General features: G+C 44.1%; 1 protein-coding gene across 1 annotated transcript in view; it reads left to right on the top strand.

Annotated features, from left to right (window-relative positions):
• Nucleotides 1–13,034, top strand: part of CDH17 (cadherin 17) — a 31,731-nt gene that overhangs the window by 16,069 nt on the left and 2,628 nt on the right. The window contains exons 12-17 of the mRNA XM_063324032.1: nt 1,348–1,539; nt 2,807–3,051; nt 4,911–5,041; nt 6,241–6,477; nt 8,377–8,493; nt 8,601–8,717. Of these exons, the coding sequence (XP_063180102.1) occupies nt 1,348–1,539; nt 2,807–3,051; nt 4,911–5,041; nt 6,241–6,477; nt 8,377–8,493; nt 8,601–8,717 (1,039 nt within the window). The remainder of the gene's footprint in view (nt 1–1,347; nt 1,540–2,806; nt 3,052–4,910; nt 5,042–6,240; nt 6,478–8,376; nt 8,494–8,600; nt 8,718–13,034) is intronic.

Below are 13,034 nucleotides of genomic sequence, written 5' to 3'. Positions count from 1 at the left end.
TCTAGCTCATCAGGTGTAGATGTCCTCTTGGGGAAGTTGTGTTGGCTTTTGGCCTTTGCTGACTGTGTTGCCCAGCTCTCTGTTGATGATAATGGAGCTTAGACACATGCAGACCACATCCCTATATAGCGGGCCGTCGACTTTCTCACCTCAAGGTTTCAGTCCAGGACCCGGATTCAATATAAGACTGCTGGGTCAGAGCACACATCAAACAGAGTAAATGGAGCGGGGCTGCTCATGTGGCAATGGCACGTGGTGCATGAAGCAATTAAATATTTAACAGTCAGTAGCTAGGATGCTCACTGGGTACAGAGGAGACCTAGATGCTGTCCCTACTGCTCTGAGCATTGCATATATAAGGAGGAGTTTCAACAGAGGAGGTAAAGGCTCCTCCAGAGGGTCTGGGACCATTGCTATACCAGTAGCTTACCCACCGACAGAGATCCCACCATCTTTGATAAATGTATGGCTACAAAGGGGTATATAGCATCAAAAGAAGTACGGCCAGCAGGTCAAGGGTGGTGATTCTAACCCTCTATTCTGCTATGGTGAAAGCCCACCTGGAGCACTGCATGCAGCTGTGGAGTCCTCAGCACAAGAAGGACACAGACCTGTTGGAGCTGGTCCAGTGGAGGGCCACGAAGATGATCAGAGGTCTGGAGCACCTCTGCTATGAGGACAGGCTGAGACAGCTGGGGTTGTTCAGCCTGGAGAAGAGAGGGCTCCGGGGAAACCTTGTGGCAGCCTTCCAGTACCTAAAGGGGGCCTAGAGAAAGATGGGGAGGGACTCCTGACCAGGGAGTGGAGCGATAGGATGAGGGGTAATGGTTTTAAACTGAAAGAGGGTAGATTTAGATTAGATATTAGGAAGAAATTCTTTACTCTGAGGGTGGTGAGGCACTGTAACAGGTTGCCCAGAGAAGTTGTGGATGCCCCGTCCCTGGAAGCGTTCAAGGCCAGGCTGGATGGGGCTTTTGAGCTGCCTGGTCTATCGGTGTCCCTGCCCATGGCAGGGGGTTTAGAACTCGGTGATCTTTAAGGTCCCTTCTAACACAAACCATTCTATGATTCTATGATTGCAGAGGGTCTAGTGCCCATCTTGCATCTCTGGGTTCCTCCAGGTAGCTCACCTGTAGTGCTGCAAGGCACTTCACTAATGCCTTTGTACATCTCTCTAACCTGGTTACGTCTCTGCTGTGAAACATACCCACTGCTTCCCTCTCTCACACGGCTGCTGTGGGTTGAAATACGTCCGTGCTCATGGGTTGCGAGCTTGTTGTAGCACTCAAGTTTTTATCAGCAGATGATGCTCAGTGTATCATGTTTCAACAATCTCTCTCTCCTCAGTATGACAATGTGACTGTTGCAGAAAATGTCACAGTAGGAACAGTGATATTAGAAATTCAAGCTACCGATGGAGACGAGCCTGCCACAGGGAGCTCCTACATCATTTACCAAGTGAAGGAAGGAGATCCAAACAACACATTCATCATAGAGACAGATCCTGAAACAAACCGAGGGTTCATCAAGATTAACAAGGTGAATAGATGGGTTTATTCTTCTCCTTTGTACATATATATACACACACACACTTTTTAATATATATATATATTTGTCTTAAACATTATCTGCCCTGGTGATGATTTGCAGAGGGAGTGGTTGGCTGGTGGTGGGGTGAGGACACCCTAAGCATGGTGCAGACTGCAGGAGGCCCCACTCTTGGGCTCAGGTGCTGTGACTGCACAGTACCCACGCACACCTATCCTCCTGCCTTTGCTGTCCCCTACTCACCCACCACCACCAGCAGCTCCCTCTGCTGGCTCTATTGCTGTCCAGCTGCAGCAGAGCAGGCTCTGGTGGATGAAGTAGGTCTTTATGCACCATAAAGGAAAAAAAATGGCATTATTTGAGTGATTTTGCAGCAGTGTTTCTGGAAAAGAAAAAGCCAGCTAAATGCTTCCATGGGCTGTGACCGTGGTGGTAGTCTGTCACAGGGCAGATCCTCCTCCTTGTTGGTGCTCTGGGCTGTTGGTGGCTTTCGCAATGGGAGGTGCAAGTGGGACCAGCATGTCTCAATGTCAGGATGGAGAGGCAATTTGTTCCTGCTGAGGCAAACTTTAACTATGACAAAGCCAAGGTCAGCACGTGCTTCGATGGGTAATACAACCCATATGTTGAATGACGGAGACAGGAATATAAGGAACACTTTCTGCTGCATCCATGAATTTCAGTAAATAGCAAAAGTGCTCTCCCTTTGAAAATAGCCTTCTCAAAGGTGCTTGAACTGTGGGTCAAGAAAACCTACCACTCATTTTCCAAGGGGTAACATGTTGTTTGCAACCAGTTCACCTGCCATGGGCTGGGCCAAGGGCAGGCAGATGCAGCATTTGGTGGCCCGTCTTCAGGCTCAACCTCAGCATCATTTTTTCCCAAGGAGGCAATTGTGAGAAACTCTGCGGTGTAACAACCCTCGCATGACTTTTGTCACCCGGAGGTCACCCAAGGCCTTCTCGTACAGAGCTATAAATACTATTGCTGTAAACAGGATATAGTTATTAAATTTAGTCAGGCAGGTGGCAACATTATTAGGAAATGCAGTTGCTCAGAAGGCCTCCAAACGGGCATATGGTTTCATTTAAATTGACTGTTCACAGTGTTATTTTGCTCCTGACAGCTCTCCCTTATTTCCTCTGTATCTGGGATGCAATATCCTCCTTGAGAAGAGGGGGACTTTGTGGTTTCCCATGGGAGCTCCCCAAGGCAGTGGGACCCTTGCTTAAAGCACTTTTTTTTCTAATTTTTCCAGGCTCTTGATTTTGAAGCAGCTCCAGTGTACAACCTGGTGATCAATGCCACAAACCCTGAACCATTGGTCTCAGGCGTGCAGTACAACTCAAGCTCCCTTGCCTTGTTTAAAGTTTTCGTAACAAATGTGGATGAGCCACCTGTTTTCCACAAGACCGTTTACAACACAGAAGTGTCTGAAGACATTCCTGTCAGTACCCTGGTCGTGACGGTGGAGGCCTATGATCCTGAGGGGGATTCTGTACGGTAAAAAAAAGTGACCACGATTTATTTATTGAATTTAGGGTTTAGAAAATTGTTCTAAAAGAGGTACAAGGAAAACATGCCCAATATTTGGCATGCAGGAAAAGACTCCTTTACAAAAGTCTCGTCTCCTAGTGGAAGGTGGAAGTGTGGTGGGGTGGTAGTCAGTGACCCACCTGCAGCAGACTACGGGGCAGTGCTTTTCTAAGCAGCTTTCTCTCTGTGCTGTAACAAGCATCAGCCAGTGGGGCCCTTGAACCAGGAAACTAAAAGGGAAGAAGGCCAATAAATGTCTCCAGGAAAAAGGCAGAGCTGGTCTGAGAATAACAGGGTTTCCACATCCATGATGTCTTTGACAAATGAATGAAGCATATACTGCATACTCCTAGGAACCAATGAGACAGTAGCTGCTTTTCATGTCACACTGGAAACTGCACAGGGCTTTTTCTCTACCAAAACACACAACCTGTAGTGAAGCTCAAGTCTATAAATGACAATTCATTCATTTTCTTTTCCAACAGCCAAAGGCAATATGTCTGCTTCCACTGTAGCTGCACAGCTCTGTGGAAGACAACTCCTGTGCTTGTGGGTGGGATGCAAAAACCTCAAACTGTCTCATTCAGAAGCCACGTTGTATGGTCAAGTCACCTTGAGGGTCTGCCAGCTCATGGATCTATGCACAGTGCTGTGTTGCATGGTTTAAAGGTACCTGACACAGCAGAGTCAGATAGAAGAATCACGTGTGGGTGTTGCTGCACTGTTCCCAGCTGGGATGCTGAAAAGTTCAACCCAAACCAAACAATACCTGAAATTTATCTAAAATTCAGCAAAACACCAAGGAGTTAACAGAATTGCAGAATATGACTGTGAGGTCTCCCATGGATTTTTATTCCCAGAGGCGTCTCATCTGGCTTTCTACTTTCCCCTAACTTTTGGGAACTTAGCATGTTTGGCCTTCTGTCAAACTGGTTTGAAAGTGAGCCACATAGTCCAGAAGCTCTGGGCGACGATGACAGAGACAGATGACCGGAACTCACATTTACATAAACTAGATTTCTGCTAAAAAAAATAGGTTAAAGGACATAAAATAAAAAATATTAAAAGTAAAAGATGTACAAACACGCCAGCATGTTGTTTTTAATGCGAGGGGTACTGAAAGAACAAAAGCATTGAATGAGGAGGTCAGGTCACATCTACCCAAGCAAATGCCTGTGCTTTAACTGGGTCACATGTTCATGGTTAAATTTGTATAAGTAAATACCCAGCGACCTTGGGGATGTTTTTTTTAACAATAATATAAAGGCAATTATGTGGTGATGTTTAAAGCACACTCTGTTCCAAGGCTGCCCTGATGGCAATTACAGGCTGCTCCAGACTGGCAGCAGATGACCACTGTAGTCCACCTCAGGGTTATGGCCCCTTGCTGGTCCAAGAAAAGGTGCCTGGCTGCATTGCTCCCTCTGCCCCCAGCCTTTGGCTTCTGCCCCCATTAAAACCAAGGCATGGGAGATATGATGGGGAGAAAGAGACATGGGGTTAGGACGGAGCACACTTTTGGACCAAAAGCTCACGAATGCCCCAGGTTTCCCAGTCAGGAGGAAGGTGGAGTTGCAGTGCACAGGCTGGAGGAGCGGTAGAATTCCCACAGTTCAGCTGTCACTCTTTATTCTCAATGGTTTTGGCCTCCCTTCCTCTTGTATCTCCTGGTTGGCTGTAGTACTGGGACTCTTCCAAGAAACCTCTCTTCAAGTACAACTGTAATCAAGCTGCTTGCGCAAAATCAATAAAGAAGTATTTGCTTTGCCAGCGATTTTCCCTGATTTTGAATAGTATATGTGACTTTTTCTTCTTTCTTTCCAAAGATACTCCCTAGAAGGTGACGTGAGGAAATGGCTGAAGATTGATTCAACCACTGGGCAGATATACAGCGTTTCCACTTTGGATCGAGAACAGCAAGAAATGTACATGGTTGATGTTGTTGCCTCAGAACTAAGTAAGAGATGAAAAAACTACTTATACACACAGAGGAATCCCCTGCCTTTACTGCTTTATGAATTATCATACTTCCTATGACTAAACCTGTGAAAAGTACTGGAACATGTGATGTATCCTTAGAAGTATATATTTCTTAAGAATTTAACTTTCTTTAAAGAATCTTGATGTTGTAGATAATAAGGATTAAAATAGCTTTCATGAAGTTAGATATCATATGTTGCTATATTTGCTTGAGCCACATGGCATACAGAGAAGGTTAGAATTTCTTCAGTGTTTTCAGCATCAACGTTTTCTGCCACTTTTTTCCTCTATAGCTATAAGGATTTTAGTTTTCCTTGTACGTATGTTTAGGCTTCCTAAAGACATACCTGGAGAGTAACTTGCAACCTTGGTACAGAATTTCATTTTATTATGAATAAAACTAATACACTGGTTAGTATGAAATATATTAGGGCTCCTATTTCCAGCCATTAGAGTTTTTCAGATAGTCCACCTGAAGAGATTCCATTACGTGATTTACCCATTTAACCCATTGAATATCGGTTAAAAACTCTGGACTATACCTGATTGAATTAGGTATAAATCTAGGTTTTCTTATTAAACACAGATAAACAATAGTGCTTTCAATTGTTTTGGGGGATATGGGTAAAGATGCAGTTCATACATGTCAGGAGAAAGGAGTGCTTACTCAAGCACCATGATGGGTTGGGGCTGTTCCTGCTGGAAGAGGCTGGAGAAATGACAGGGCTCTGAAAGCTCTTCTTGGGCCCCTTGTCTCTTCCCCAAGGCAGAATACTGACTTGCATTTCCTATATCTAGAAAAGAAATGGGAAACTGAAGGAGTTTCATGCTTAAAAGAGTGCTCCAGAGAGCACTGGTCACCTTGGATGTGACTCCTTACCAGATGTGATTGATGTGACTGCTTACTAGATACGATGGTCTATCTACCTCCTTTCACTTGCTAGTGTTCTGTAGTTAGCAAGAGTCGGGGGTAAATAATACATACTTTTTAAAATGTGGTGTCAGCTGTCTTGAGTCCCTCAGGATTTCCTGGCACCTTGCCTCTGCAACCTGCAGACAGAATGCCACCTCCCACTGCCTGCCTGATGGGTCACCTATACAATAGCTGCAAATGCAGCTACCCAGCGTGTGAGTCCAAGATGTGCGTGTAACTTTGCATTCTGTTAAACTCTACAGATAATGCAGCTCAGAAATCCAAAACAACCGTGATACTACACTTACGTGATGTGAATGACAACCCTCCACGGTTAGTTACGGATTATCCTACTTTCTTCTGCTACCCAGTCATGGGAGGAGAGAGAGCTTTGATTCAAGCTACTGATGATGATGAACAGTGGTTTTTCTCAAAATTTACTTTTTCTCTCGTGGATGATATGAATACAAGAAATAATTGGGAAATCTCAAAAGCCAATGGTAAGTTAATAAAGCTACTCTTATGATGATATGGGACTCTAAGTATTCTGGGAAACAGAAGGAAATACGGAATTTCTTTTCATTCCTACTATTGCATATCCAGTATTCCATGTTGAAAAAAATTAGGTTTTTGAGAAATTAAGTGCATTTTGGCATGTATTTATTTGAACTTCTAAGTAAGTCATTAATTATTTTTTCAATATTTATTTTTTCTACTATGTTACAAGCTAAAATTTCACTAGCGCTTACAAGCGAAGAAACATATAAGAATAAAATGTACTGTGTGCTTAAATGAATACAAACCACTCGTGATAAAGAAATAGAGCAGTTTTTAAAAATGTCTACTTCCGGCATTTCATGTGCAAAGGGAAGTTGTGCCTCATGAACCAACTGGAGTTCTTTGAAATTCCTAAAAGATGTTTGATGAAATGTCTCAGTAGAGAAAGTTGGGTTGCCACGACGTGAAGGGGACAAGTTTCGAAAGGATAAATAATAACTTAAAATTCAGGAGTTGGAGTAAATGGTCAGCTCTTGCAGTGAAAGGAATTCATATGTAATTTTCCAAAGGTTTTTTTGCTATGACCTGCGTAGTTCAATAAATATGGGTGTGCAGTGTGGAGGCAAAGTTTACTCATTATACAAAGCTACTCGAGTAGGAACCAAATGTGTTGAATTCCGGCACATCTTTGCAAGACTGGGTTGGTTGAACAATAAACTGACAGATTCAAACGGGCCTCTGACTCCCAAACTCACATTTGAAATCATGGGTGCTGAGTGGCTGATACGAGTCAGGAGTGGGACCTGTAAGCAGTTCCATGAAAATGTGAGATCGAATTATCGGCAATGTTCAGAAAAGCAGATCAAATATTGGGAATTACTAGGAAAGGACCAGAGAAGAAATCAGAGAACATCATTATGCCCCTGTATAAATCTATGATTTGTTCAAATCTGGAACTTTGGTCTCTCCATCTCCAAAAAGATGCAGTAGAACTGGAAACAGGTTCAGGTAGGGCGACAAGGATTAATAAGAGTTATGGGGCAGCCTGATACAAGGAAGTAAGCTGCTACCTTTTAGCTTGGAAGAGCGTAGGGAAAAAATACAATAGATGTCTATAAAATCATGAATGCTATTGTCACGGTGGCCAGAGGTTCATTTTTTGCCCTCTCTTCCAGTACGCAAACTTGTGAGTCTCAAATGAAACTTAGGGGAGTTATTTCCAGTGCAGACAGAAGGATGAAGTAGTTGACTGTGGAACTTGTTGCCACAGGGTGTTGTGTATGTAGAAAGTTTCTACAAGTTCAAAGCAAGAAGTCGCATCTCACTCAAGAAGTCTCTGAGCTGAAAATGGTTGAAGGCTGGGGGAGCATTAGGAAAAAATAAAATACCTGCTTGTTTTTTTCTTGTAACCCTCACTTGTTCTAAAGACAAGATACTGACATTGGTAGACCTTTGGTCTGATCCCAATGGCTACTATAGTCTTACTTTTCCAAGGTTTAAAGAGTATTTTATGTGACAGTGAAACTGCACTAGAAAGATAGTCTGTCTTAACTAACTTATCTTGGGAACAATTTAAGTTGGTTTAGGCTTCTATGAGTATGAGGGGATATTCTTGGTTTAGATGTGATGCTACCAGTGTAACACTACCCGAGATCAGATTTGGCCTGCTGTAGAAATTAGGAAGGAAATTCTCCGACTGTATTATGCTGAGGGCCAGACTAGGTATTCAGATGGTCCCTTTTGCCTTAATGTCTGCAAACGAATGAGACCTCGGAAGACATGGGGGAAACAGGAACCACCATGTGCAAAGTAGCCTTAAAAAAGAGCATTTGCAGCTGGTATGAATGTTTTGCTAAATTTCTTTCTTGTGCTGACATGAATGTCCCATTTCCTACTTACAGCTACTCATGCTTACCTCTCTCCGAAGCATGCTAACTTTGAAGAGAAGGTGTATAGTGTTCCAGTAATAATTAAAGACAATGGAAAACCACCTTTGGAAAGAAAAGTGGATCTTGAAGGTATACTATGCACAGACCTATTCATTTCAAAACAACAGTTACATTTATGAATAATCAAATTGGACTAGTAAAGTTCTCATTAACCTCATGGTTATTTCTTTTTGCAGTAAGTGTCTGCAAGTGTTCAAGTGAAAACTGGTGTTTCGTCAACATAGAGCGTCAGCACTCCTGGCCAACCGTCGGCCAAGCAATTGGGATTCTTTTTGGCGTCCTGCTCATCATTGGTAGGTCATTTTTTCTTGGTTAATATGAAGCCAGGTCTCTAAGACATGATGGGACTTGGACGAGCTAGAGAGGTAGGCCAGAGAAAACCTTATGAAGTTCAACAAGGCTAAGTGCAAGGTCCTACGCTTGGTTCGGGACAATCCTCGTTATCAATACAGGCTGGGGGATGATGTGATAGAGAGCAGCCCTGTGGAAAAGGACTTGGGGGTACTTGTGGAGGAAAAGCTGGACATGAGCCAGCAACGTGCACTTGCAGCCCAGAAGGCCAATTGCATCCTGGGCTGCATCAAAAGAAGCTTGGCCAGCAGATCCAGAGAGGTGATTCTCCCCCTCTACTCTGCTCTCATGAGACCCCACCTGGAGTACTGCGTCCAGCTCTGGAGTCCTCAGCACAAGAAGGACATGGACCTGTTGGAGTGGGTCTGGAGGAGGGCCACAAGGATGATCCAAGGGCTGGAGCACCTCTCCTATGAAGACAGGCTGAGAGACCTGGGGTTGTTCAGCCTGGAGAAGAGAAGGCTCCGGCGAGACCTTATAGCGGCCTTCCAGTACCTGAAGGGGGCCTACAGGAAAGCTGGGGAGGGGCTGTTTGCAAGGGCACGTAGCGATAGGACGAGGGGCAATGGTTTTAAACTAGAGCAGGGTGGGTTTAGATTAGGCATTAGGATGAACTTCTTTACAGTGAGGGTGGTGAGACACTGGAACAGGTTGCCCAGAGAGGTGGTGGGGGCCCCATCCCTGGAGACATTCAAGGCCAGGCTTGATGAGGCTCTGAGCAACCTGATCTAGTTAAAGATGTCCCTGCTTACTGCAGGGGGGTTGGACTAGATCACCTTTAAATGTCCCTTCCCACCCAACACATTCGGTGATTCTATGATTATATTTTTGACACTGATTTATTTGTTGGGTGAAGAGTTGCCATGAATTTTGCAGAATCAGCAAAAGAGGAAAAATCTCATGATTGTGTATCATGATTGCTGCAAAATTCAAAGTTTTTGTTCATAGGAATAGCTTTCTTTGACCTGTGCTTCTGAATGCATGTACAATGGCCCAGGAAGCAACTATGACAGAAGAAAATGCTGCACTTGTAGCATATTGTCACTTCATTGTTACCTAATGCCTTTTCCCTGTCAGGGAAGGGATTGTAGCCCTGTTTTTGGCTTCCAGATTATAGTGTAAATAGTGAAGCATCCAGCAATATCATGCTTACAAAGTCTGTACCCATAGCTTACAATTATGATTTTATTCACTTATTTCAGCTTCGTAGGTTTCCATTTTTCATATGGAGAATTGCTTTGAGCTGTGGGAACTGGTATTCACATGAACAAAATACAGTTATATTCTTAAATGGTAATAAACAGTATTATGTTCTTATAGGCATGAGCTGACGTAACTTCAACAGGTAGTTTGAAATTTTTTCCAAAATAAGACAAAATCTTTTTTCAGAACAGAATAGAATAGAATAGAATAGAATAGAATAGAATAGAATAGAATAGAATAGAATAGAATAGAATTTTTCAGTTGTAAGGGACCTACAATGATAACGTAGTCAAGCTGCCTGACAACTTCAGGGCTGCCCAAAAAGCATGTTATTAAGACCATTGTCCAAATGCCTCTTAAACACTGACAGGCTTGAGGCACTGACCACCTCTCTAGGAAGCCTGTTCCAGTGTTTAACCACCCTCTCAGTAAAGAAATGATTCCTAAATCTAAACCTCCCCTGGCGCAGCTTTGAACCATTCCCACGTGTCCTGTCCTTGATCCTGGGGACAAGAGATCAGCACCTTCCACTCCACGTCCCCTTCTCAGGAAGCTGGAGAGAGCAATGAGGCCACCCCTCAGCCTTCTTTTCTCCAAACTAGACAAACCCAAAGTCCTCAGCTGCTCCTCATAGGACATTCCTTCCAGCCCTTTCTCCAGCTTTGTTGCCCTCCTCTGGATGCATTCAAGGACCTTCACATCCTTCTTCGATTGTGGGGCCCAGAACTGCACACAGTGGTCAAGGTGAGGCCTCACCAGTGCTAAATACAGCAGGATAATCACCTCTTTTGGCCATCTTGTTATGCTGTGTTTGGTGCACCCCGGGATGAGGTTTGCCCTCTTGGCTGCCAGGGCTCACTGCTGACTCCTATTGAGCCTGCTGTCGACCAGCATCCCCAGGTCCCCTTCTGCCGGGCTGCTCTTCAGTGACTCCTCTCCCAATTTATACTTGTACCTGGCATTACTCTGTCCTAGGTGTAGAATCCAGCATTTTGACTTATTAAATTTCATCCCATTAATCATTGTCCAATGCTCCAATCTGTCTAGATCACTCTGCAAGGCCTCTTCTCCCTCAAGAGAGTCAAGAGCACTTCCCAGTTTGGTATCACAGCTGCTAATGGTGCATTCATCTCCTGTATCCAGAGTGTTGATAAATATATTGAACAGAACTGACCCTAGAATTGAGCCCTGAGGAACACTGCTGGTGACCTGTTGCCAGCCAGATGTAGCCCCATTCATTGCAACCCTCTGAGCTCTGCAGTTCTTTACACAGAGCACCATGAACCTGCTAATCCCCCAACTGGACAACTTGTCCAGAAGGATGCTGTGAGGGACAGTATCAAAAGCCTTACTAAACTCATAGCATCACAGAATCATAGAATCATATAATCATAGAATGGTTCAGGTTAGAAGGGACGTTAAAGATCACCTAGTTCTAAACCCCCTGCCATGGGCAGGGACACCTCCCACTAGACCAGGTTGCTCAAAGCCCCATCCAGCCTGGCCTTGAACACTTCCAGGGATGGGGCATCCACAGCTTCCCTGGGCAACCTGTTCCAACATCTCACCACCCTCACAGTGTAGAATCTAAATCTCCCCTCTTTCAGTTTAAAACCGTTACCCCTCATCCTATCACTACACTCCTTGATAAAGAGTCCCTCCCCATCCTTCCTGTAGGCCCCCTTTAGGTACTGGAACGCTGCTATAAGCTCTCCTCAGAGCGTTCTCTTCTCCAGGCTGAGCAGCGCCAACTCTCTCAGCTGTCTTCATAGGAGAGTTGCTGCAGCCCTCTGATCATCTTCGTGGCCCTTTTCTGGAGCCTTTCCAACAGGTCCATGTCCTTCCTGTGCTGAGTTCTCCAAAGCTGGATGCAGTACTCCAGGTGGGGTCTCAGGAGAGCAGAGTAGAGGTGTAGAATCACTTCCCTTGACCTGCTGGCCATGCTTCTTTTGATGCAGCCCAAGATGCGGTTGGCCTTCTGGGTTGCGAGCACACATTGCTGGCTCATGTTAAGCTTCTCATCTACCAACACTACCAAGTCCTTCTCCATGGCCTTCCCTTCATCCACTAGGCAGGTGACCTTGTCATAGAAGGATATCAAATTAGTTAAACAGGACTTTCCCTTTGTGAACCCATGTTGATGGTGCCTGATGATTGCATTGTTCTTTAAATGCCTTCCACTGGTACCCAGTGTGATCTTCTCCATAATTTTTCCAGGAAATGAGGTTAGACTAACAGCTCTGTCGTTCCCTGGGTCTTCCCTCACACCCTTTTTGTAGATTGGAATAACGATGGCTAATTTCCAGTCAGCAGGGACCTCCCCAGACTGCCAAGACATTTGGTAGATGATCGAGAGGGGTCCTGCCATATCATCCTCTAGCTCCTTTAGTATTCTCTTTATCAATGTAAGTGCAAAAGTAGTGAGGATGACTGTTGATGGGCTGTCCCTTAGGAAAGAAAGAGCGAGAAGAATTCAGTGCTCAGTCCCATGTGATTTTCGAATGTGATGGTCACAAGAGCCAGACTGGGAAACTGTGACTCAGCTGTACAGAGGGAAGGGAGTGTGAAAGACCCATGGAAAAAATAAAAGAAAAGGAATTAAATATGTTACAGACCTCATATTCAAAAAAGTCAGATTAAATTAGAGCATAAAAGGGAAAAAAACCCCAAGAACTTATGTAAGTTACCATTACTTCAATTCTAAAAGAAAAGAGAATGAGCCCCCAGGAACAAGTTCAGTACCTAAAAAGAAAAAACCAAAGTTCTGTGTTGATTTTTCTTTTGTAATACACAAACCCCTAAAGCAAGAGAAAGTGCCAATACATATGTGATGCATATGTGTTTGTCTTTTGAAGATAAAATGGGAAACAAAAAAAAATGCAAAGAACTTAAAATGGAAGAAGCCATACTCAGACCACGTGATTGACAGAGAAACCCCTCAAACTGCATCTTTATCATCTCTGTTCGAGCGTCTCACATCACTTATTTCTGCACAATGCCTTAGTCTGATCCCTCACTTAGTATAGTGCCATATTTAAGTGAAAATTATCTTGGAT

This window comes from Chroicocephalus ridibundus, chromosome 2 (genome assembly GCF_963924245.1).
Source record: "Chroicocephalus ridibundus chromosome 2, bChrRid1.1, whole genome shotgun sequence".
Lineage (NCBI taxonomy): Eukaryota > Metazoa > Chordata > Aves > Charadriiformes > Laridae > Chroicocephalus > Chroicocephalus ridibundus.
This window is presented reverse-complemented; position numbering and strand designations above follow the sequence as displayed.